The sequence below is a fragment of the Temnothorax longispinosus genome, chromosome 11 (genome assembly GCF_030848805.1).
Source record: "Temnothorax longispinosus isolate EJ_2023e chromosome 11, Tlon_JGU_v1, whole genome shotgun sequence".
Taxonomy (NCBI): Eukaryota; Metazoa; Arthropoda; class Insecta; order Hymenoptera; family Formicidae; genus Temnothorax; species Temnothorax longispinosus.
The window spans coordinates 18,156,381-18,182,072 of NC_092368.1; the positions used below are offsets into that span (position 1 = coordinate 18,156,381).

General features: G+C 43.4%; 1 protein-coding gene across 1 annotated transcript in view; it reads right to left on the reverse strand.

The window, feature by feature from the left end:
- Window positions 1-5,114: 5,114 nt before the first annotated feature.
- The window catches only part of LOC139822066 (uncharacterized), a 32,325-nt gene continuing 11,747 nt past the window's right edge, over window positions 5,115-25,692 (reverse strand). Inside the window, exons 2-4 of the mRNA XM_071793591.1 lie at window positions 12,885-13,057; window positions 7,620-7,823; window positions 5,115-7,173 (exon numbers count right to left, since the gene is read on the reverse strand). Of these exons, the coding sequence (XP_071649692.1) occupies window positions 6,526-7,173; window positions 7,620-7,823; window positions 12,885-13,057 (1,025 nt within the window). The 3' untranslated portion in view covers window positions 5,115-6,525. The remainder of the gene's footprint in view (window positions 7,174-7,619; window positions 7,824-12,884; window positions 13,058-25,692) is intronic.

The following is a 25,692-nucleotide window of genomic DNA, read 5'->3' on the forward strand; positions in this document are numbered from 1 at the left end:
AAACTCAGTTTCGAATCTGTACCTAAATTGCAGGAACTTCATGGAGGTTCCGTGTCGGCCCGAGGGCCCGGACGATCGGGAATCGATTTTGGCAGAAAAGTGAATCCAACGAGCGTGGCGACCGCCCGTGAGGCAGCGCGGTATCGCGATCCCACGAACAAGAGTACATACATACATATATGCAATATATATATATACGCTCTCTCGGGGTCCGCGAACGGTCCGCCGGTTCACGGCTGGCAACGATATCTACCATCTTGGCGCGGTACAGGCGGAGGAAAATTTGGTAATAAAATTTGTTCCCGCCAGTTAGACCGGGCCCGTTGCCAAAAGCGGCTATTAATTCTTTATCGCGCATCTTCGATCTCCTGCCAAGTCCCGATCCGCCTCCGGATCCCGCCGTGGATGGATGTTTTTCAATATCCAGCGGGATTGCCCTCCGCGCGCCCGAAGCTCGCGTTCCAAAAACAAAGTACGAAACGAGCGACCGGCCGATCGATACTCAAAAATTAATAAGCGCCCGTCTCGCGTGACGAACGCTCCTCGATCACTGGCCCCCGTACCGTCGCCGCGGAACGAAGTGCGAAATCCTACGTAATTAGCATCCAAAAGGATCGATAGGATTGCGGAATTTCGCGTTAACCGGTCCCGGGACACGCATACGTTGTAGTAGGTAGCCGGCCGAAGTTTCGCGAGGCGGCGATCGTCGATTTTTTTTTCTCCACGAGGGACTCGTGAGCGAACGTCGTGCGCCCCGACCGACGTGCGCGCGTTTCGTGGAAGTAAGAGCAACGGTCCCTCGTACAGCACGAGAAACGACTTAATACGTGGGTAGAGGCGTATTCCCGTACACGGGCGAGCTATGTACTGGCCCTGCACACCGATTTATGTACATACATAATGGCGATCGCCGGGCCAAGTCGCCGGCATTTTATGGGACAAGCTGGCCACGAGCCCAGCGAGCGAGCTCGAGTACGTTCGTCGAGCTGTCTTGATTTGATAGTTCTATAGAATAAAAAATAACTATTTATAGTAATAACAATGCTCAAATGGACATTAAAAGGGAGCTTTTAAACAATGTAATAAATCTATGGTAATTAATAGATTCTCTTACCAATCTTCCATATTACGAATAATTCATAATTGAAATAAATAAAAAAATCTTAAATGTTACTTCTTATTTAAGATCCCATCTTGTGTTCTTAAGTTTCCATCGTAAAGAGGTTGCTCTATTTCGTTCCAAATTCGATCACCCCAATCACTTCTTTTTGGTCCACGCTAAAATATAGCAGGCGCAAGATATTAATTTACAGGAAATTATCGAGTTCGCTTATCGCGAGGAAGAATACTCGAATACATGGGAAAAAGAGGATGGAGTGAGGGGCCAATGAGAGGGCTAGGAGACTCAGGCTCAAGATATTTAATCTGGTGCGGAGTGGGTAAGGCTCATCTAGACAAGGAGAGAGGGCCTTGTCGGACGAAGATCGAGCGGAAAGATAGCCGATACCTCTGGGAAATATCGGTATCGATAGGTGATCAGAGCTAAATGGTTTATGCGAGCGATCAACCTCCGACCCCTTGTAATAACCGGCAAGGAATCTGCCGCCTGATCTATTGGATCGAACTTGATCGAGTTACACCTCGGCCCAGGAGGGGCCAGTCGTATTCCCGCTCGGCCATTTTTTTCTCCGTGAATTCAAAACGAGACAGATTAGACCCCTCTATTTAATTTCGAATCACGTCAACAACCAGGAGAGAGCCTCCTCTTAGAAAGTTTAACAAATCTGTACTTTGAAAATGTCAGAAATGTTCAGAGAATCCGAGAGGTCCGGAGGATTCGCGCTCACTGCCGAAACTCTGAATAAAGCGTGATAGTTCTTCTCGACGAGGTATATTGAGTTGCAGAGAGGAGCGATCCGACACCATTTAAAGCTAGCAGTAAATAAGATGTCTACGATAGGAAAGGATAGAGGCAGGCTCGTCTCTATGCCTCTGTCCTTCCCTCTCTTTCTCTCTCTCTCTCTCTCTCTCTCCGTCTCTCGCTTATTACCGGATCAGTTAGGCATAGGCATAGGCAGAGAGCTAGCAATACATATTATCCGTTCGACAATGAAGGCGTCCTCCTAATGAAGGAGAGCGGCGATCGGGGATCTCGTAAATCCTCGGATTATTAATACCTGGCATCTCCGTGCGTGAAATCCGGCAGGTGGCCGGTCGGACCTCTAATCGCGATCCCGGAATAATTTACATCCATATTCCTCGGAAATCATCGCGGGAGTGTTAATGAGCGTCGTGCAGCACCGTTTTCGCGTGATTTCCGAGCGCGCTGATCGCTGATCGCGAACCAGGTGACGCCTGCCTGAGCAATTTTGAATTTCAACGTCTTAATATCCCGATTTCTTTTAGACGTCGAGCGCGTAGCCAGTTTTAGTGGCAAAAATTAACTGAGGAAAACTTAATCATTCATATCTTATTATTAAAACAATTCATTATGTTTCATACTTTTCCAGGAGTCTTTATAAAATATTTTTCAATTATAATGGCCTTTCAATAAACATTATTATAAATCTTTTTTTCGCATTTATTTTAAAATTTAGATTTTTTAATAAAAATTTAGATTCTTGTTTATATATTTATTTGTATATATATTCATATAAACAGATATATAAATATATATATGTAAATAAATTTAAATTATATGTATATATACATAAGAAAGCAAATACACGAGAGATTTCTTGCATAGGCCAGCAAGCGAAGTGCAACGGGTTTGAATGGCTTTGCTACAATTACCAACGCGATTTGTCACGGCCAGAGAAATCCGTATAATGATGCGAATGAATCACTATGCGCTTTACAAAGTCTTGCGGCATGCGCACGTAAGAAATGAAGACAATTGTACCGTTGGATTACGTCAAAGAAACAAGGGCATCCCTAGTTTCCACTCATGTTAAAAATTTCAAATTTAAAAATTACACTGCAAACAGGAAAGTTTAACTAATGCACATAAAATTCTTAACGTTCATCAGCATATTTATCGCATAAAAATATAAGAAATTTAGATCCTTTGTAAGAAATCTATAAATCCTGCATTTCAGTTTCTGTGATTTATTAGTTTCACAGCTAAGTAAGATGTTGGATTATGTAGCGTTCTTTTCTGTGGACATTTATAGGCTATTACAATCATCTTCGGCGATCGGAAAGCGCCGGTTTGGGTTCCGCTATAGGAGGGATACGTAATGCCGTTCGTGCCCGGCGACAATAGACCGCGGTGCGCGATGAACGAGGAAGAGGAGGCAACCGCCGCCGCGCCGCGAGGATTGGCCGGTAATAGAGTCCTCAGGCGAGGGCGAGGGCAGAAAGCATCGGCCGTTTAAGCGCTACTCCTCGTGGACGGCTAATAATATTAACCGCGCGCCACGTCGCAATCGCGCACAATGGCCCTTTGTGGAGGCGCTCGGGCGCGAGCGCGAGCGCGCACGCGCGCGCGCGCGCATTCGCTCGCGTAAATGCTCGTAACATAAATCGCGAGCGGCGACGTGCTTTATTGTCTTCGCGCGACGCATATTACCATCCACCGCAATGCTCTCCCTTTCCCCCTTTATTTCTTCTGTCATTTTCGCGACGTCCACTGCAGATTTCTATTCGCTAAAATGGCAATGCCATTTTGGAGCGACGCGTCGTTCTCCTAATGCTGTCGCGAATTTACTTTATATTTTAAAAAATGAGCTTGATCGCTAAATCAAGGGAATTGATTATTTGAAATAATCGCATTTCGCGACATCTACTTGATTATAAAGAACGTATATGTTTAATATATTTAATTAGGTCGGTCAGAACGTTTAAGATCATCTCATTATGTTTTTCTCTACATCCAAATTTAGTGAATAACTTTTGTTACGTTGAGAAGTTTAATGACTTTAACGACTTAATCTATAATAATAATTAATGGCTAAAAAATATTATAACATCGTATATGATTGATGCGTTTTACTACATCATATAAAAAGGAAATAAAATGGAAATTTTTGAGTACTGTATTGATTTAGAAGTATTTTAAAATATGTGTGTGTAAAAAATTCAATGTCGTAAATAAATATTCTGCAAGATGATAGGCGTGTCAAAGCGATACAATAAATCCATCATTGATGTTTTATTGTATCAGATTGTAAATTTAAACTGTCATTCATCATTCCGATTTTAGCAATCATCTAATTAATTAATAACATTAATTTGCATAATATCTGCATCTTATCATCATTTCAATGTTTCATGGAATGACATAATTTAGAACCTAAGCAAGCGGCGTTGAGGTCTTATTGAAAACGCTTGGAAAGCGTTTCACTCGTGAGGACTTGGAAATCGGCGGTCGCGATATTTTTAACAGCGCCGAATATAAATAGCGTTGCAATAAAACAGCGGAAGCGATGTTACACCGTACCTATGATTTATGCGCGGCTCATTGTTCGCCACGCGACGTCGACAGCGGCCGCATTGTCGTACATCGTTATTATTCCGCCAGTCTCCTTCCCCTCGCATCGAAACGTTAAACGAACAAAAGCTTTCAACTTTCAGCGAGAGCGTCCTGGGCTCGTGGCGAGCATAAATCGCGCTCGCGCGAATTTACATAAATATCCGTGTTGCGAACGCGATTTATTCTTCGGCAAACTTGAAATTGACTTTCGTCCAGTGAAAATTGGATATCTATGTCGTGTTTTCTCTCACTTCAATTTCCAACATCAAGTCTGTCGATCAGAGCAAAACTGTGGATAAGGTTCGATCCCATTTGATACTAATTATGTCAATACACTGTTTAATTCATTACGTTAAATCAATTGAACTGAATTGATTAATCATCCTAAATTATTTCATTCAATTAAAGGACACGATGAAATGCCTTGGGAGAAAAGTAATCTTCAACAGAAAAAATTCTCAATTGATTCACTGAAATAATAAACTCATATCGGAATCAATAAGCTCAAATTAATTTAGTTTCATACTTACGCTGTCTCTCGGACGTCTCTTATCCTGTCGCGTTGCTTTCTTCAGACGCGATAAAGGGGAAGGGGGATGGGACGACGTGCGGGGGGATGCAATGACTGTACGCCGGCGTGGTCTGGAGAATAAATTAATATATTTTTAATGGATATATGATAGGTACTGGTTTTTCGCATATCCCGGATCATCGTATGGCAACTCTTAAATCACCCCTAACTACAAACCGAGCTCGTAGATCAACCTTGCTTACGGGGGGGTGGGGGAGCAAATCTTTGTACCGCGCCGTACTCATCACGCTCGTTTAGGATTTTTAAAGTTTATATACAACACCAAACAAATTCCTATCGCAGAGGTCCTCAATAGGATTTTTACCTTCGTTTTATCTTTATCTCGTTGCCCTGACTGACTGACGATCGTTGATACGTGTTTAACCACTGCGCAACTACAAATGAAAATGCTGGAAAAAATTACTCGATTTGCCCAGTCTATCTCCCCTACAGGAATTGTAAAGTCGTATTAGCGAGTGGCTACTTCGGTAATTTCCATCGAACCAATTGCAAATGTGTAAAGAGTTGAAAACCCCCGCCCTATTGCTTTAAATAATATTCGCGATCGACAAACATTGGGGTATCGACTACTCAAAAATTAAATAAAACGGACCTCCTTCCCACTATTTACATTAAATACATGCGTATATGCACTCGTACTCTCGCTCTTCATTTCTCTTTTATTCACACACACATGCACTTTCTCTCTCTTTCTCTCTCTCTCTCTCTCTCTTTCTCTCATTCTCTCTTTCTCTCTCTCTCATTCTTCCTTTTTCGCTTTTGCTGCCTTACCTCAAAGACGGACAAACCGCCTGCCGGCGAGCAATGTCCGCGTTTATTGCACATTTTTTCCATTCTCTTCTTTGAAAGGAGACACAATGGACGAAATCAAACGCACTCGATCTACGACGGTCACGCATGCATTCGATATGTCGAACTGATATAAGTCTTGCCGGTCCGTGCCGATGGCGCGAAGTTTAGATTCTCGAATTCCTCTAGATCCAAAGAGCCCCAGAATTGCATAATTAATCGACTCTAACTGGCGAATTTTCCAATCCCTTCAATACTTGATCTATCTACATTTTCTCTTTTCCCTCCTTCAATTATCTACGGCTTTGAATTCATATGCAGACTCTCAGAGATATTAAGAATCTAAACGCTCGTTCACCGACAGACGTGAGAATGTCTACAAGTACGCGAGGATATCCATGAATCTAGCGATTTCAGTCCAAGCGACAGGGAACCCTGACAGAAACGGGGATGTTACCGTAGCTAATCCTTCCGCGCGATTTCACGATCAGGAGTACCAGTTCCGCTTTTCACGCCTTCAGCCTTCGCTCATCCGATGGTCACTTCACCGTCACTGGTAATCTCGACGAGGAGTTTACCCCCTCGCCTCTCTAATCGCGCTCTTCGCCACCCTCGACCGCGTCAACTTTTAATCCGGCGCACCTCGGCGTCTCTCTCCCCGCCTGGTTCACTACGTCGTGGAGGGCGATGTGCAGGCCGACGATACGGGAGACGTCGGCGACGTCGGCGTCGCTGGCCTACGATCCGACGCCGCGCCAGTCCGATTGTTCCCCAACAGGCTGTCGATGGAGAACGGGTTCAGCCTCTTCCTCTCCTCCCTGCCCTTCACCGAGAGATCAATGCTGCCGCTCTGGACCTCCTCCTCGCTGGCGGCCTGCCTGATCAGATTCCTGGCGCCGTTACCGGCCGGTTGACGACCCGCCCCGACTCCCACCAGCTCGCGCCGTCGCTCCAGTAGGCTCAAGCCCCAGTGATGGATACCGGGTTGGTGGTTCAGGTGCTCCATCGGCAGACTCTGCGGGTTCTTCCGGGGCTCGCTGGTCTCGCTCGCGTTACTGTTGAGCGCCGGGAAACATTCACCGTCCACGGAACCGTCGGCCACCGAGTCCACCCGCTCGCTGCCGCTCTCGCTGCAGGAGTCCAGTCCGCCGACCACGTCGATCTCCTCGTTGGCATCGATACCGGATATGTTGTTGCTTTCGTTGCTCAGGCCCAGCGAGCCGAACGAGTTGCTCAGAGGACCGCTCGTGGAACTGCGACCCGCCTCGCTACGAGACTCCCACTCGGCACGCAATGTCGATAAATCTACTGTTATGCCCTGAAATTAAAAAAAATAAAAGAACCCGTATTACATAACTACTGTTTTAGTTATATAAAATCTGTGTAGGTGTAATCGGCTACTGCATTCAGACGTAAAACTACTGTTTCAAAATGTGGTTTGGTCAGTTAGTGCTAAATCCGACCATATAGAATCGATAAATTTTCACAAACATTGCAAAAATGTCTATAGGATTATATGTTATGCGTAATCACTTTTTTCGTGCGATATCAAATTGTTGATAAAATTATAAGATTAAAGAACATATTTTTTATCTTTTGTTGCTTCTATGCAACTATCAATAATTTTGACAAGTGAAGTAAAAAATTGCCTTCTTTTAAAAGAAATTGATAACTTTATGAAAAGATATAAATACATATAGTAACGCGTAAGTACTTAGAAATTTTTAAATTGCGGAAAGATATTTTTGCGAGCTTGCGGCTTACTTTAGCAGCGAGCTTCCGCTGCTGTCTCTCGAGAGCTTTCAGCAACTTCTTCTGTCGCCTCTCGCGCTCTTTCCGTCTCAGCTCCTCGGGTGGGATAGGTTCGCCGCTGCAGCTTTGAGGGTGAGCATTATGCGCCGGCCTTCCGGGACCTTTCTTCGTGTGTTCCTTCTTCCGCCACTTTGCCCTTCGATTTTGAAACCACACCTGCAATAGCGATGGTGGAAAAAATCGAGAGTTAAAAAAAAATACAATATCCAATTAGTGCTTTCTAATGTATTGATAGCTGAATTTCTGTTTATTAAAAATTAAATGGCTTCTTTACCAAGAAGGATGAAATCAGAACGCGTTTTCTCTATAGTCCATTTCGTCAACGTCGGTCAATTTTGACCACGATTCCATTCACCCTCTATCTGCCTCTGCAGAAAGAAGATTAAATCGACCACAAGTTCGCGCCAATTGACGTCGATGAAAGCGTTGTTCCCCGCAGGTCTTGAATTGTAACACGGGCGTACGCGGCCGTCGCGTAAATTCCCCCGGATCTTCCCTCCTCATCGTCCTCCATCCCCTACCGCGCGAAATTTCCCTGCGAGCTGCTTAAATCACGGCGCCGCCTTTGCCGCTATCAGAAGCGACACGAAGGGCGGATGCATTAAGTTCCGAAAATTACAGGAAGGCTCCTGTCTCAGGACGAAGGACCAACGACCCTCCCGGGTGTCCTGATTCATTGAGGACGACAACCCTTTGCTCGCGTGAACGCTCGTGGCATGAACGACGATTTAGGGCTAGCGTGAGCCACGACGCGACCGAAGGGTAGCGAGGGCATTCTCTCTAGAGGGGAAAAGGGGGAGGGGCGGGGGAGGGTCGGTGAGGGGGGTGGCCATGAGGGGGAGAGATGAAGACATTAGTTGTACGGCCCGGCCGGCGAGCGGCGCTGAGCTCACGCGAGCCGAAGATCAATAGATCCCCTTGGTGCTCCCTGAAACACCTTCCTCGCGTCACGTAGCTTTACGAAACTTTCTTCGACTCCGGGACACTTTACGAACGAGCCTCCCCTCCGAACGAGCCCAAAGCGCTCGTTCGTCTCACCTCTCCGCCGCTATCCGTCCGCGAATCCCCGTTACTCGCGATTAAACTTCAGGCGATCGTAATTAATTCGATTACTTCGACGGCTCTATTTAGAATCCGTCGCACGCGCTTACGCTATTTAATTCTCTCTAGCTTTTCGACTCTCAGCGCGAGCTCCGCTGTGCTCAAATTTCATAATGTAACTGCTATACAGCTACCGAAGTAATTTTCAGTCCGATAGTATCTGTTGCATTTTATGTCGATTTCAACCTGGCAATCCTAACTTTTTATTCACTTTGATTATTTAATACCATAATCTACACAGAAAAAGAGCTATGAATTATTAGCAATCAAAAATCTTTTTACCAAATTACTGTAACTTCACAAAGATTTTATTTTAACCCATTGGCTGTGTAAGAGAATTTTACTATTTGGGCCAAAAGTGTGTTGAAAAAAAAGTTCATCGGATTATTATGAAACTTGATACCCTAATGTTTTTTGGGTCTCTGAATCCGAATATGATGTCAGATTTACAAAATTCAAAATGGCGGGTCCAATATGGCGGATCAAAATTACAAAAAATAGACGGAATTTTATTATTATTATTATTTTGAATTTTGAAAATCTGACTTCATATTCGGATTCAGAGACCCCAAAAACATAAGGGTACCAAATTTCATGAAAATCAGACCTTTTTTGGTAATTTTGATCCGCCATATTAGATCCGCCATTTTGAATTTTGTACATCTGACTTCGGATTCGTAATCAGCGACCCCAGAAACCCCCGAGTAACAAGTTTCAAGCAAATTCAGAAAGTTTTACTTTGTTTTTTCTACGTACGCGGTTATAGCCGTCATACACACTCTTGGCCACTTTTGTTTTTGCGGCTATAGCCGACACACAGTCAACGAGTTAAAAACGCAAATATCAAGGAAAAAGCGTCCTCGACAATGGCTTGATTGTTGAAAATTCCAAAATCGCAGATGTAATGGAAATGGCGTCCAATCAATTTCTTCGCCGAATGGAAAAGATCACTTTCGTCGAGGAATATCGCTACCGTAGCTCATCCGAAACCTTACCCGCAAGCCTCACGAGGCCGGCCTGTTCGGCGAACCGGGCACAGCTGTAACGCATCACATTAACGCGATACGTGGGAAACACGACTCGGGCATTAGCGCGGCTATTCGTCAGGAATTATCGACGACCGATAGCGGTTTAACAAGCTGTTTCTATATCCCGATGAGAGCCGATCTCGTGTTCCGACCGACTAAATAACACGGTTTTTCTTCCCTCGTGCATGCGAACGCCGCATATAGCCGCCGAGGATGTGCGGCTTACTTACATTGTGAGCGCGCGACCGGCTTGACATGCATAAAGCGTATCTTTATGGCAGCAAAAACTCGAAGAAGCGACGTCGTCGCCGATAACCATAATCGCCATACGGTGCCCGTCGTCGGGGAGAGATAATGCTTTCTAATGTAATTACGTTTCCGCCAATTAATAAACGATGTTTTCCGTGCCGCGCCGATAAGCGCGCTCTTGCTTGACCGATTAAATTGTTTCATACCGTAATTAACCCTTCGCCTTACGGTCTTCCTTGTTTTTATCACAATAGGAAGCACTTAAAGCCGCGGTCGGCACTTTACACAGGGGTGCGTTAGAAAAATGCAGAGAGCAAGTGCTGAGCGGAAGAAACCTAAATGATCGTATCGTCTCCAATAGTCTCTGTTCAAATTGTATTGTCTCGCTCGGAAAATGACGTCGATTTTGCAGATCGCAAGTCCAGCTTCGCCGCAAGTCGAGTGTAAACAATGGATTGCAATAAAATTGTGGAATAATTGCGTCACGGTTAGTAGATATGATTGGCTCGACGTTTCACCGGGCGCGGGTCGACGCTGCGCGAGAGCCTGCCATGGACCATCGGATGCAAATAGTGCCTTGATAATAGCGATGTCGCGCTCACGAGCGCTCTTTCGCGATAAATCAAAACCGCGCGGTTCCCGATGTTATTTACGACCGGTCACGACTCGCTCGCGCGAATTTTGCGCGCGCGCCACAAAACGCGAAACACCGAGACTGCGACGCGATAACACGAGATCGTCCGTAATGTGTACCTGCGTCGGGAAATATTGATCCCGAAGCGCTCTCGAGTCTTTCCTCGCCTCGATCTCTCGGGTCTCTCCTTCGATCCCGGACGAGGGATCGGATTTTGCTGGTGAGATCGGAGATGGCGGGGGACGATAACCCGGCCGAGCGGTGACACAATGTGACACGATGTCACACAGCCGGTGCGTCCTTTCGATGGGTCCTCCCCACGACAGGGAATAGCTCTCAGATTAGATAACATCGATCACCACGTACGATAACCCCCATGAACGTATGTGTGCTCCTGCGGGCACATCTTCTCCGGAATATCGCAACAACCAGATAAACGCGGCCGTCGATCGATCAACGGTTATCGAATCTAAGGATGCTCTCGCGAATATCATCGAGAAGCCCGTGCCGTTCTTGTTTTCCGTTCCTGCGAATATTGTTTGTCACTTCTCGCTGTGACGCACATTGGAACATTAATCTCAACCCCTTGAACCGCGCACGCTCCAAATTTGACCCGACTCCACGACATATTCGCGCGGATTTATTCAGTCTCTATGGCGACTATCAAAGATCGACAAGGCGATAGACACGAATTTAAAGTGACTTCGGGATCGAATTTTCGAGGGTCGACAGACAACCGGGGGTTGGTTCCGGCCTCGGACCTTTGGCCCCCTGGCTCCGTCTCGAGGGGGTAGTTAGTCCATCTGGTCCGCTATGCCTTCGGAGATCTATTCGAGGGTGCAAAATCGACGCGGATTTATCCGCTCGGTGATCGTCCATTCAAATAACACCGGCGCCGATAGGACGCCGTTGTCTCTCAATGATGTTTTCGCAAGAGTAATTACTTGGTAAATATTCAAGATTTGATTTTTCAAGGTACTTAAGCTTTAGAATTATATGATTTGCCTCCAAATTCAGAATAGAATTTTACTTCTAATTTTATATTCCGTGCAACACAAAAAACAATAAAATTACAAACAAAATTCTAATCTAAAATCTGACGCGACTTATAAATTTTCTAAAATGAGCTTTATAATATCTAACATAAAGAGCCTATTTTAACTAAATATGCACTAACAGATTAACAAATTCGCCCAATTAATATTGCATACAAACCAAATCTTGACCTAACATAGGAAGTCGAGCGTAGAAATGGGATTTCTTAATAGACTCTCACAGTAATCCCTCTAAGGGATCTAAGGATCTCTCGCGACGACGTGAGCGCGTGTCATTAAGGCTCCGCGAAACTGGCATTAAGTCGGTTCGACGTGGCCAGCCTTCTTCCGGTATTCGCACAGTTCACGCCCGCGTTCGTCGAATACAGTCCAGCCGAATCCTTCGACAGGACTGCGAAGGGTGAACACTCAATTTCACGGCCGGTCGGACATACAGTTACCCTTAGGTCCTTCAAGCGGATATTTATATTTATCCGCTTAGACACGCGTGTTAGGCCCCGCAAATAGCGCATACATCCGTTCCCTTCTCCTACGTCGATGCACCTTGTCATTCTACATACCTCTCTCTCTCTCTCCATTCTTATCTTGTCTCCGCATCATATTCGCATTTATACATTCCGCAAACAATTTGACATTATTTTGCAATTCTATTTGTCTCGTCCGTTTCTTTTGTTGCGCATGTTGAACAAGAATCACGCAACATTTGTACGGGGTGTGCTTAACAATCGCATGTTTCTTCAATGCTACAAAATTTTTCAGTAAAATTAGAGCTTTGCTCAGGAAGTAGATAGACATTAGAGGAACGCCGAAACAGCACATTATAGTCTCCAATGTATTAAATACTTTTGTAACTAAACTGAAAATCTTGTTAAAACTTAATCCACCTTCAATCACTTCTTATTCCGTTTCGGAGTAAATCGGCTGAATTGAATAAAATTAATCGCGTCGACTTAGAACGTTACAACATAGCGATCGATTGAAATGTCCAAAGTTTTCTAATTAATCCCGTACTTTCCATTTGATTATGAATCGATGGCTACTAACGTTGACCTTCCGATTTTAATATCCATTATAAATGATTCAAAGAATGAGGCGCCGGCGACGTTCTACGCGTATGATGAAATAAGTAAGACTGGAAGAGGTAACTTACTGCCACGCGGCTCTCTTTTAGCTCGAGTCTCACAGCCAGTGCTTCTCGCATAAAGACGTCGGGATAATGACTCGACAGGAAGGCCCGTTCCAATTCCTCCAACTGCCAACTGTTGAAGTTAGTCCTGCTTCTTCGCCTCTTGTTGCCGCCCTCGTCCGATTCCCCGTCGCAACCTGAAAAGAAAAATATATATTCAGAAAGGGATAAACCGGCTCGAGAAACGTTAAGTTTCTACATAAATACCAGAGATGCCTAAAATCCCGGGATTCGAATCAAAGTCTATTTTGAGGCTTCAAAGATCAGCGACAAGAAGATCTAACAAGCACCTCGATAATTTTGAATATTGAAGACAACGATGCTTTAAAGCTTCAAGATTGAAGAAACTGCTCATAAATTCTGAAAAACAGAAACTTTAACATTCAGGAGTATTCAGCTTCATAAATCAGCATCAAGATTTTTGGACGTCAAGCATTTAAAATCCGCTCTCAAAGGCTCGAGAAGTTTGATGCCGCGAGAGTCCCCGAAGAGCGCGAACGTAATGACCCAAGAAAGAGCTTGAAGGTGCAGAGGTCCCCGGGATTCGATGCCTCGGAGATCAGGGGGGAGGGGGGGATCTAAGGGATCCGATGCGCGCCTAGGAAACAGAAGAGCGGAGAGTAAACGATAACGGCGACACAGGCCGTACACCCGCAATTACTTAATCGGCGCGAGCTATTGTTGCTGCGCGGCGGAATCGCGTAAGTGCATGTCTCGCAGCGAAAACAAATGCAGTAGTTACGCTAACCGCCGAGCAATAATGCGGCCCGTAGTTGTAACGGCCGACGCGCGCGTTCCGATAATGAAGTTAACCATGTAGTAAAGTGTGCACTCCTCTTCAATCTTCTCCTCCGATCGAGCAGCTGCACCGGGGCGCAGCGCGGCGCGGCGCGCTCGCTTTCCGTGCTCGCCACTTTGCCGATGTAAATCGATGAATTCGCGCGCACGCACACTCCGCAAAGCCCGGGGTACGGGGCACGGGTCCTTTTGTTCGTGGTGGTGTCAAGCCGAGCGTGACGCGAGTAACGGAGAGAGATTATAGCGGCAATCATCATTGTTAGACATAATCTAACAACGTAATAATTCTTAACGCGAGTTCGTACCTACGTAATTCCAGAGTCTCGCTCGCGCGGAGAGCACATATATCGCCGGGGTAGATTTTACCGATAAAAAGAAGGAACTTTCGAGGAGGGTCGCTTTTGCGCGGATTAATACTCGACTCGAAAGTCTAATCTCTCAATCGCGTCGATTCGCGAAAAATCTGCGGATCTCACTCGATAGTCGCGGAATTGTCGGCTCGATGTGTGTGTACTCTTAATCTCGATTTATATTTTCAATGTCTATAGCCCCACGAAATTCCTCACAAAAACAAAAAGACTCTGTTATCGCTTGTTATTGTTAATTATCGTAGGAAAGTTATGATCATAACGAGTATAATAATTTACCTTCTTTCAAAGGTTTAAGTTTGGCGAAACGATCGGCGGATCGTTGCATCCGGGGCAGCGGAACGTTATAATTTGCGGCAGCCTATCTCGCGCGTGATCGATATCGATATCGAATTAAGTACTGTATACTTTCGACGGGAATTATTATGTTCGTGCGACACGAAAATGGAGGACGACGTCGATGGCGGACGATCGCGAATTTATCTTAATTTCGCGCCATTTGTAACCGCGGCGCAAGGTAAACATCTCGCCGGGCGTCGAGTGAATCGAGCCTTTACAAAGTGACCTTAAACACGTCATCTAATCCAAGAAAAAAAAAAGAGACAAATTACACAGACATAAATATGCGCGAAATTGAAACGAGAATCAACCTCTACCAGTTAAAGCTGTAAAATGATGCAAGAAACAAAGTTGTAAATGAGAAAAAAAACGGCATGTAACGACGGTAGTAAAATGTTAACTGAAAGCAGGTTCTTTTTAATTTATCATCTAGCGAGAGAGGAGGAACGATTCGGCGATGCCACCGATATTGCGCAAAATCCCCTTGGTATTGATTAAAATGGCGTCGGTTCCGGGCCGAGAGAGAGCGACGTCCGAGGAGCAATAACCGCGCGTGATTCGCGGCGGAGGCCCGTACCGAAAATCGTTTTCCCATCTTATCCGGGCACGCGCGAGATAAGGCGCACGCCGGGGCCGCGGCATCCCGGCGCGGCGTCCCGACGTATTGAATAAACATGGAATTCCAGTGATTTTACGAGGACAATCCGCGCTACGGCAATCCCCCCCGACGGCGATATCGCCGGCGAGGATCAGCGGTTCCATGCCGCGTGTATGCATGCTAATGGCCGGAATTGAATAAAAGATCGGGAATTATGATTGACCGGGCGATGCCAGAACTCTCCCCCTGCCACCCCCCCCACCCCCCCGGCCGGTTATCTCGATCTGGCGCGGAGTAAAACGGCGATGGAAATAAACGCTGGCTCGTGGTCCCGGAGATCTCGCTTCGTGGGGGGGATCTTCAGCTCCGTGATTGCGGAATTTCGATATTGACTATATGTTTCGCGCAAGCGATGTGATGAGAAGATACTTCATACGCAATTTTACTTCACATCTAAACGTCTTATGTGGTCCAAATGCAGATATAAAATCGAACGGACCGTTTACAGTTACAAGCGAAAAACATAGATTTTAACATAATAATGGCTCAACACAAACCCGAAATTAATTATTTTGGATATCATATCAAAGTTATTTAGAATCAAGCATAATGCTGCAAAAAATTTCGACATTCTAGCAACCAGCTTCAGCATCCAACATTATTAGATCTATATTAGGTTACATTTTTAGAGTAAAATCTTTCTATGTAAAAATTAAATCGTTAAATGTAATTTATTATAAATCCCAGCGCGATTAAAAACGCGAATATTACTGAAGTGGTTAACTAAAGTATATAGGAGGCTAAAAGTGTCAACATATATAAAATGCAGGATCGAGAGATAAAAGTCATTGACGTCGCGTTTTATTTCGATCGGCGTTCGAGAAGAGCCGGCCAATTAAGATTTACCAGGCGCTGTTTGCGAGTCGGCTCGAGATTGTCGTTGAGGTGGGCCGAGGCCGGTGAAAAATCGCGGGGTTGGGCATTAATCAGCGTAATTAGATGCTATTTATTCGCGGCCCGTCTCGTCCGCTCCGCATCTCGCTCATCATTGATAATCTATAATCCGTAATAAGCGCCCTGGCGCAATGGCAGGTTGAGGGATCGTCGCGAACGATAATACCTTTATCGTGTCAATGCCGGCCAATCACCGCCGCTCACTTGCGCCAAATTTCATAATGGAATGAAGCGGCGATAATTAATAACCCCGATATCAAACGCGACGAGAGAGCAATGGCGAACGATTTGAGGCATACGCGCGATTTCGGTATTACGAGAAGCAAATTACATAGGGCAACGTATGTCGATGAGTTTTTTTTGTGGGTATCTTCATTTAATTCTGTTTACAAAACAGGATGACGGCGGATTTATAATTTCGGACGTTTCTCTCGGTTCCGTCAAGTTGTATAATTATGTAAAGGAGAAAAGAGAGAAGATATAATTATGTAAAAATTCTCTCCCGATCTCTCGGAGAGAGAGAAGTTCCGTCGCCGAAGCGCGTCGCGCTCATATCACGAAAATTAGTCGACTCATTATCGTCGTGTCAGGTTCATTATGCGCCGAGTGCGTTACGCCGGGAGACAGCCGCTTCCCTCGTTAAGAAGGAAATGCACAATTCCCCTGCGAGGCGAACGCAACGAAAATAGATTAAGACGACGCGATCCGCGATCAAACCGGACGTGAAAATTGTTTAACTCGTTCCCTCATAAATTATTTAGCGCGGCCGCCCGCTATCATCTATCAACTTTGATAACCGCGCCCGATAATAACTCCCGTGCCTGGCTACGGTCGAGACCGCAGACGGCCTCGAGTGCAACCGCGTAAATACATTTCAACCGAATCGTGCGAACGTCAAGAGCGAAAGAAAACGTGCGAATTATATCCACGTGATTTCGCCGAGGTCGATTTGTAGCGCTCGCGCGATAAAAAACGGAACTAAGCAAATTAATTCCGACGGAGTGTCTAACTTACGGTATACTTATTATATTATCTAACATTCCAGTAGTTACCAGTAACGGCAGATCAGGCAGAATCGCGCGTGGTATTGAATTCTGAAGGTAATTTTAAAAATTGTAGATTCTTCTTGAAGATTATACAAAAAATTTTTCTAAAAAATTATATTTATATCATTTATTAGCTTAGGCAGTTCTAAATAAATTTAAAAATAATTATTTTCAATAAAAAAAGTTGATAAGAGGTTATCAGTTATTTTAATATATTATATTCAATGTCTAAAATTTTAATATTACAGTTATAAAAAAGTTTAAACTTAAATCTTAAGATTAAATACTTGACAGACCAAAAATTTTGTTCAGACTCCTCTTTACTTTTAATACAAATTCTTTCTTTGTTTTTTTAAGAATGCAATATGGGATATATTTTATCGAATCGCTATACATAATATAACGATAAAAAGATTCCACGCTGCCACCGTGTTTTTCTGTTCTCGCAGTAATGTCAATCGTGTTTGGAATTTGGGTCAGATATCGAAACCTCGAGTGTTCTCTTTCTCTGTTCTTTTAGGATTGATTCTTTCAATCTGGTTTTTATTACACCGTACTCGTTTTTTAATAATATTTTATGCAGTTTCTGATTTTATGTAGAAAAGAGATGATAAAAAACTATTAATAAAAAACTTACGTAAGTTCAATAATTATATTCAGCAAAAACAATATTTCATAGCAATTGAATTTATTTGTTTAAATTCAGTAAGTTTATCATTAACATTAATCAAACTCAATTCAATCGTTATATAATTTAAGAACTCCGTTATGTAATTAAAGGATTCCGCCCCACAGTGCAAATTTAACTTTTTCAAGCTTTATAAATGTTAATTTCTTCAACAAACGGCTTAAATCACAGTTCTGTACAATTGTTAATTCTGCGAAAAGCATTGAAATATTGTATCAACACGAGATTTTAAATTATGATAATAAAAATCACATACATTTTACAAGATTATTCGGTTATTAAAAGAGTGATTCCACAATAAGAGTATTTAGTCTAACATACTTGTTACCCTTCGCGTTTAGGCCAGTCTTTTATTACCAAACATAATAAATACGTTAACGACGGGTTCGGCCTCTGACCGCCGTTTTAATAAATGACACACACTTCCTCAAACATGATTCTTGTGTGCGATTCCAATGATAATGATCCAATTAGCGGCCGTTTTCTCGGACGTTCCACTCTGTTTACGCCGCGGTCTATTCATTCTTTTACTTTCAATGTCGCGATCCTGCTGCTTTTTAAAATGCTTTAATACTCGGCTGAATAGCTAATAAGCCGTTTAACGATTTACAACACCGGCGATTTATGTCGCGTGTAATTAAGCTGACGATCCAAATTGAAACGTTGTAGAAGCATCCTTCCACCATTAAATATCGATGCATCGATCAAACTAATATTATACCTGCATCTGGTATGCAGTGAACAAGTATTTCTTACGCTTGTATTCGTTTTATACAATCTGTCAATTATCAAATTATCATATAAAATTGATTATTTCAAAGTAACTCGAGCATTCTAAAATTATCAAGCTTTCAAAGTTACTTATTTTAAATGCAATTGACATGTAAAGCAGTTTACGCCATTGAGATTCTCTATTAATGATTTAAAACAGGGACATGCGATTCAATCATTTTCAATTATATCAAATCTGGATATATCATAAATTACTTTTGTGCTAAAATTAATACCGTTGATTATATTTTAGTTTTGTTTCTGAGCCTGTCGCGAGGAATAGTTTTGATTTTTAATCATTTAAAACTGTAGTTTTTTTCGAGTGTTTATCGGGCCGGGGCGTAATGGGAAGGCACTGACGAGACTTAATAAACGTTCCGTGGATGTGGATTAACAAGACTGAAAAATTTCTCTTCTCGAGGCGCGGCCAGCGCGACCAATGACGAAGAGCATCATCATCCGGCATGGTCGACGAAGATCTCGCGCGAAATTCTGGACCGTCGGGGCCGCAATCAATTTGCCGGCGAACGAGGCGTTTTTATAGACGATTTCGCGTCGGTGTGCGCGATCGCTCGCGGCTGTGTGCGTTTAATACGCGTTGACGTGGCACGTTTTTAGCGCGGTGTAATCGCATGATGATACGTTACTGGCCTCTAACGACGCACGCGACCCTTCGTGGCAACTCACCTTTATGCGGACGTCTTACTCGCCGGGAAAACGAGCGAGGGAAATGCACGAGAGATGAAAGAACAAGAGAAAGAGAGAGAGAAAAGGAGAGTGAGAGAGAAAGTGCGTGTGCGTGTGCATGTATAGATATCGGCGGAACTGGTTCTTCGCCAGCCGCGAAGGGCGATAATCCTTTACCGGAAGAGTTCGATCGGAGTAACGATTGAAGGGATGAGAGCGAAAACGGATCTCAAGTAATAATTGTAATTAACATAGTCTACCTCATTTGTAAGATTATTTTGGTTACAAGTATATAATGATTCGCCTTCACAGAAAAATATAATAGACTTTATAAATCAAAGTGAACCTATTCTTACTCCAAATCATTATTCTATTTTAAGATCGCAATTTAACGTTTATCACACATATAACATTACTTATGTATCGTTAATAGAATGATTTCGATCGATTTGCTATATCGTAGATGCACGTCATAAGCGTTTTGTAAAACTCCGCGTCAAACAGATGAGGATTTAATGAAATCTCGAGGAAAAAAGTTCCATGCGGAATTAATTATTCGGTCATCACCGAGTTCTAATACACCACCGTGAGGAGATTGAGATCTCTAAGAAGAGCATCCTCCCTGGTCTTCTACGATCCTTCGCAGGAACACGCAGGCCAGGCCAGGCGAGGCGAAACGAGCGAGCTCGTCAGCGTCGCGGCGAGAAGTGCAGCCCGAAGGCGTTTAATAAGGCCTCGTCCTACGTTACACGCGTATATACGCGTACGCGTATAAACACGCCCGAAATAACGTGCAATTAAATTGAAATTACACCTGGGTCGTCCCAGGTAACACCTTTATGCATTATGCTTGGCCTTGTCCCGGCGCGAATGGCCGGCGATTGACGTGCCTTTCGCGTTGCGTTGCGTTGCGTTGCGTCGCGTTGCATGACGTTGCGACGCGAAAATATGCGGCGTAAATATCGTATAAGCGAACGGCGGCACATTAATTGTCCAAACGTTGTTCAAATCGTTGAATCTAAAAGTAATCGCGACACTGAGAATTTTCTAGCGACGTATAACCCTCGTTGTTTCTCATCATATTTGCATATTTTCGTTATTCCTGACGGCCAACTAGGCCTGATGGTTGATTAAAGTTTCGGTGGAGACGTCACTTTATACCGTCGTGACAGAATGGCATAACGCAAACGCAAAGCGGCCCTCGTATCACGGGGCGCTTACACGACGAATGCAATTCAGAAGTGAATTCGAGTTTCGTAATCACCGGCTTGGCGAGCGCCGCCGGGCCGCTTCCAGGACGCAAGCCCCCATTTAGAGGGTAGTCTCTTGTTAAGTGAGAGTCAACGACGTCATTAGCGTTAGGAACGACATCCTGGCACCCAGGAGACCCGCCGCCTCCTACCTGGCAAGCAACACCAGTTTCCAGGTGAGGAGGTAACACGCCGACGCTCTACCCATTTCGGGTCAGCCGAACTCCGCGTCCGCATCTCGTCCCTTTAAAGTGCGATTAGCCCTACTAGAGGACCGGGACGACACGCAAGCACCAAATGCTCAGCCATTTGCGTCTGCGATTGCAACGTTTGTTTTAAAACTCTTCTTTCTGCGACTGTTAAAAGTTTACGAGAATCTACTAATCAACTAATCGACTTTTTAATTTAATAAATACGAAGGCAAGTCTTAATAATCTGTTATATCACGAATTTATAATGTTTGTTCTTATCTTGATCTGGTATAATTATATATTAATAGCTATTTATTATTATTTTATCTTATCACGTTTTTAATGGACGCATAGGAAAAATGCTAAATATATGGAAATTGTTTGCCGAGCGCACGTTTAAGTTTATTACCGCTAAGACCTATTATTTTTTACGTTACCGTTAATAAATTATTTATTAAGCGTATTCACAACTTCTTGAAACGTTAGTACAAATTTAATAACACCGGTGTTTAACAAACTGCAGGATCGCTTCTGCATCAGGACCGACCGACCGGTCGTTTCAGTTCCTCCGAGATCGCGAGGGTTGGGAGAATGATCCCGGGAAAAGGGGGTTAATAAAGTAATTTAGTCTGGCGCGCGAGAGCGCGCGAGTGTGATAAAGGACACGGACGGCGAAGAAAGAGGGAGCGGGAGAAGGAGAGAGAACAAGATTATTAAGCTGTAAGGCGTTAACTGGCATAAGGCGTCGGTAGGTGGATACGTTGCTTGCGTGCCAGACTGACTGCATTTGCATCTAGACGCCATCAATCCTCCTGACGCCCGGTTACATTCCCCTCCATCCCCCACCCGTCGAGAACCCGAGAGGAAGGGAAAAGGAGGCTTTCGACTTGCTCCAAGAACGACTGCTAACATCATACCTGACTCGCGAGGTGCGAAATGAAGATCCACGGAATACCTGGAAGACGGGAGGAAGGGTGTTGTTGTTTAACGATTACCGTTCTGCGAGAACGGTGAGAGGAAGCGGGCGAGCGATGAATTTTGGACCACATGGATCGAGAATAGGTTCTTGACCCATATATTCGACAGACGAAAGATGTACTCGCTTTGTTTTTTTAACACTAGAACTAGCGACGATTAAGATATACTTCTATTTCTATTATTTAAAAATACTTATATACATATATCTTTGGAAAAAAAGCTAAAGAGAGAAAATAAATTGATCAATTTACATATTGCAATAAAAGTCACGAAAAAATCTCATAAAATGTAGGTATTTTATAAATTTGATATAAAATTAAAAACCAGTTATTTTGACTACTCTTTAATAATTTTAGAGTTAATATAACGTTAATAAACGTGAACTGACAGTTGGATCTAAAAAAGACCGAAGCATTGAAAGCGACATAAACTGTCTTGGCTATAGAATCACTGTTTTAAAGGATTGATACCGAGACGCCTCACGTGTATTATGACGAAGGCGAAATCGAATTCGCCTGAGAGGCGATATAATTTAACGCGCATGCATGGAGCGCACATTAAGGAACATAGCAATTATGTTTATATGAATAAAGAGCTTTGAGATATTAAAATTCGTGCGTGTCTGCGCGAGGTATGTAATCAGCAATCGCGCCAATATCATCGAATTAATTAAACAAAGTTATATTTTCGCTGATTAATACAGGCGCATGTTTATCAAATTAAAAAAGTCTTCAGAGACTCGGTATCAGTTTCAGATACGCACCAACTGTCTTCGGAATTCGAAAACAATTTTGAGATGGGCTGAAGTTCGAGCGAGGGAATTCTCTTTCTAAATATTAAATATCTATATAACATTTTGCAAAAAATCGCCTGAGCATTCATATCTTAAGCAATATTAAATATTTCATTCATGCAATAAACAATTCCAAAATTTATATTATTACTTTGTAAGCCGCATGATATTTTTTACATCGTATAGCTCATTTGTAGAAAAAAACATGAGAAAAAATATAAAAAAGAATGATTCGAAGCTGTTTAACTTCGATGATAAAATAAAACATTTTTGTTGGAGTTGTTTCTTCGACAAGCCAAGATACGAAACTATAAATAACAAATTTATTCTACAATTTCGTTTTCGAATTTTTGAAACAAACGTTTATATAGAGAAAGGCGCGCCATATCTCTCTCGGGTTTACGTTAACTCGCTTAATTATAGCGCGACGCGATTATGCGCGTATTAATGCCGCGGCAAAAGTCTGAAATATTAAATCCCGTTTGCAAGTCTATGCAAATGATCGTCTTGATTATGCGATGTCCGAAGCGCGGGGACATAAGACATAATTAAGATGAGACGGGAACCGGTGGGTGAACTCGAAAAGGATCGATGGAGATGAACTCCGGGGAGCCTTCGGCGTTACGTAACACGCATTTAATTATACGCGTGATCAAATATAATCAATGCAGACATAAATTAAGGTAGACGACGTTCGATGACGTCTGACCGTAGCTCTTCTATTTTTATTCGCGTCAACGATCGGACTTAGCTGTCCGGGATTATCATTCTCAAAGAGATGGTGTGTCCGTTTTGACTCTTCGGTCGGTTGGATTCATCCTTCATCGGATCGCCCAGATCTTTCGGATATCCACGTCCTCGCGGATACACGTGGTCGGCGAGGATCGCAAAAACCGGATCACAATAGTGCTGGCCGACGAAATACGATCGAGAAACATCGCGACAATGTGAGCGGCGCTGTGGCAGGTCGCGAACACGAAGAAAAGAACGAAGGAAGACGAGGAGGAATATGAGGAGGCTATCGAACGAGCTACGTAAAAGATTCCTCGCATAATACGGGTAGCCGGCCGATAAGACTTTTCTGATACGATCTACAACCAGGCCGGTTAATTATATATTAATACCTTCGCGTGCGATCCTTGGTCGCGTATAACCAGAATCAAGAGGCTGGCTGGCTGGCTGGTTAGCTCGACGGGAAGGGACGATCGGAAGTTGCATTCTGAAGGCTTTATAGGCTATAGAGGCACGATCGGTTGGATCGATTCTCATCAACGGGATATACTTTCGTAACGCAAAGCGTACAACATTCAGTATAATAGACTTCTTCTATACGCAAACGAACTGTTTCGATATACACCCTGGATGGCCTAGATATATATAATTTACCAAAAGTGTTTGTTAATTATGTTGGAATTCGAGATTTCGATCTCACAATTAGGGTTTGTTTGGATATTTTTCTTTAAGTGATTTAAAGAATGTAGTGTTTTCATTAACGCTTAATTATACTTTACATGACTATCGTTATTATTATTATTATAAAGATACCAAACTATGCATGCATACTATGTAATTATTATTTAATAAAGTAATTTTAATGCCGCGTTCGTGGTGAGAAAGGGACGATGAAATGTTTATGGAGAGCAATTTTGAGGAGCGGTTGAAGCCTTACGCGGAAAACCTATTTTGGTTGGCGTTAATTAATTTGCGAACAGTTAGCCATTCAATTTGCGAGCGAGATCTAATCATAAATACGATTAGACGCGATTGTACCGCTCGATAGAGCTTTCCCAAGGTGTCGAAAAACTTGAAAATGGGAGAGCAAACGGCAGTGGAACACGCGCGCATACGTGTGGCGACAAGCGGGAAATATATGGCCGTGCCGGCCGGCGTATCTCTTAATTCCCGGTAAATACTGGGAATTTAACCAGCCGGTAATAAATACTCGCATTTAAATCCCACGCGTCCGCAAGTCCTGAACTTGTTTTCTGCGACGCGAGATGTAATTGCGAGTTTATGTGTTTATTTCGCGGTGGCACCTTTTTTATTGGCGCCCCCCCAGCCCCGCTCGCGAACTAATTACCCGTCGTGTTTATTTCACGTGTCAATTAGAAAGATTATGCGGCAGCGAGAGGAAATACGGTGCGGTGGCTCCTCGACAGTTCTTCAAAACTAAAATTGCTTTAGACATCGTGCTCGGTTGTGCAGAAAGTTGGATGTTTACGCGGGAAGAGAGTCATCGCATGTATTTTTTACCTTGAGAATCTGAACTCAATTTGTATTAATGCCGTGATGAAAGTCGCCACGCTCTTTCGCAATTACACAATTTTCATTATTTACAAAGACGTTACTTACATTGAAAAAACTCGCCTAAGCTAGCAGCCGTATAGAAGAAGGCCCGCCGCAGCGCGTTGTATTATTCGTATTTAATTATCCCGCCTCGCAGGTGAATTATCAACGCGGGGCGATGAATTTTACAGCCTATCCCAATTGTTATTAACGTAATGCACGAACCGGAGTACGGAAGGTCAATATTGTACAATTCCGCGTGCGCATTACGGGCGTTCTCGCGCGGCCGATTGCGTCTGGCTTAAAAAGGAGAAATTGCGTGCCGGACCTCGGCGCGTTGGCTTACACCACCCCTAACTACTAGCCACGGATTGTTACCCCCATGGCGTGTCATTTGCCAGGCGATATTATATCCCCGTCGTCGCGTGAGATCCCGACCGGCGAGTCGATTGTTTTAAATGACCGATTGGCAACGTGCATTATCAGTCGCAAATGGCAAAACTCATTTGGACATTTCGTATTTGAGAACACAAATTCGCGTTTATATACAATACATGCATTTATTTGCGTTAATTTAACATTTATACGGCGGTTAACAATATCCAGATTAATTTTATAGAATTACTTTTTGAAATTAAAGATGTACGAAGGTTTTGCTCGATAATCTTAAATAAATCTATATTATAAGCAAATTTATTAAAAGTAAAAACAATATAGGTATATAAATAATATTATGTGTCATTATATTTATATTATGTTAAAAAATATGTAAATATGTTATGAATAATAATATATAAAATAAATTAAAAATCTTTACTTAATTTTTGCTATATGTATTGTTGTTTCGGTATCATTCGTATATAATAAGTTTATATATATTCTCTATCTCAGTTCAAGTGCAAATTGTAGAAACACCGATCGATATACACCAGCTTTGCCAGCGGGCACTCGCGGAAATAAAAATGTTATTCCCAGCTCGGTTGGCGAGATCGCCGCACAAACACAGATTCCGCCGGGAACAGCGC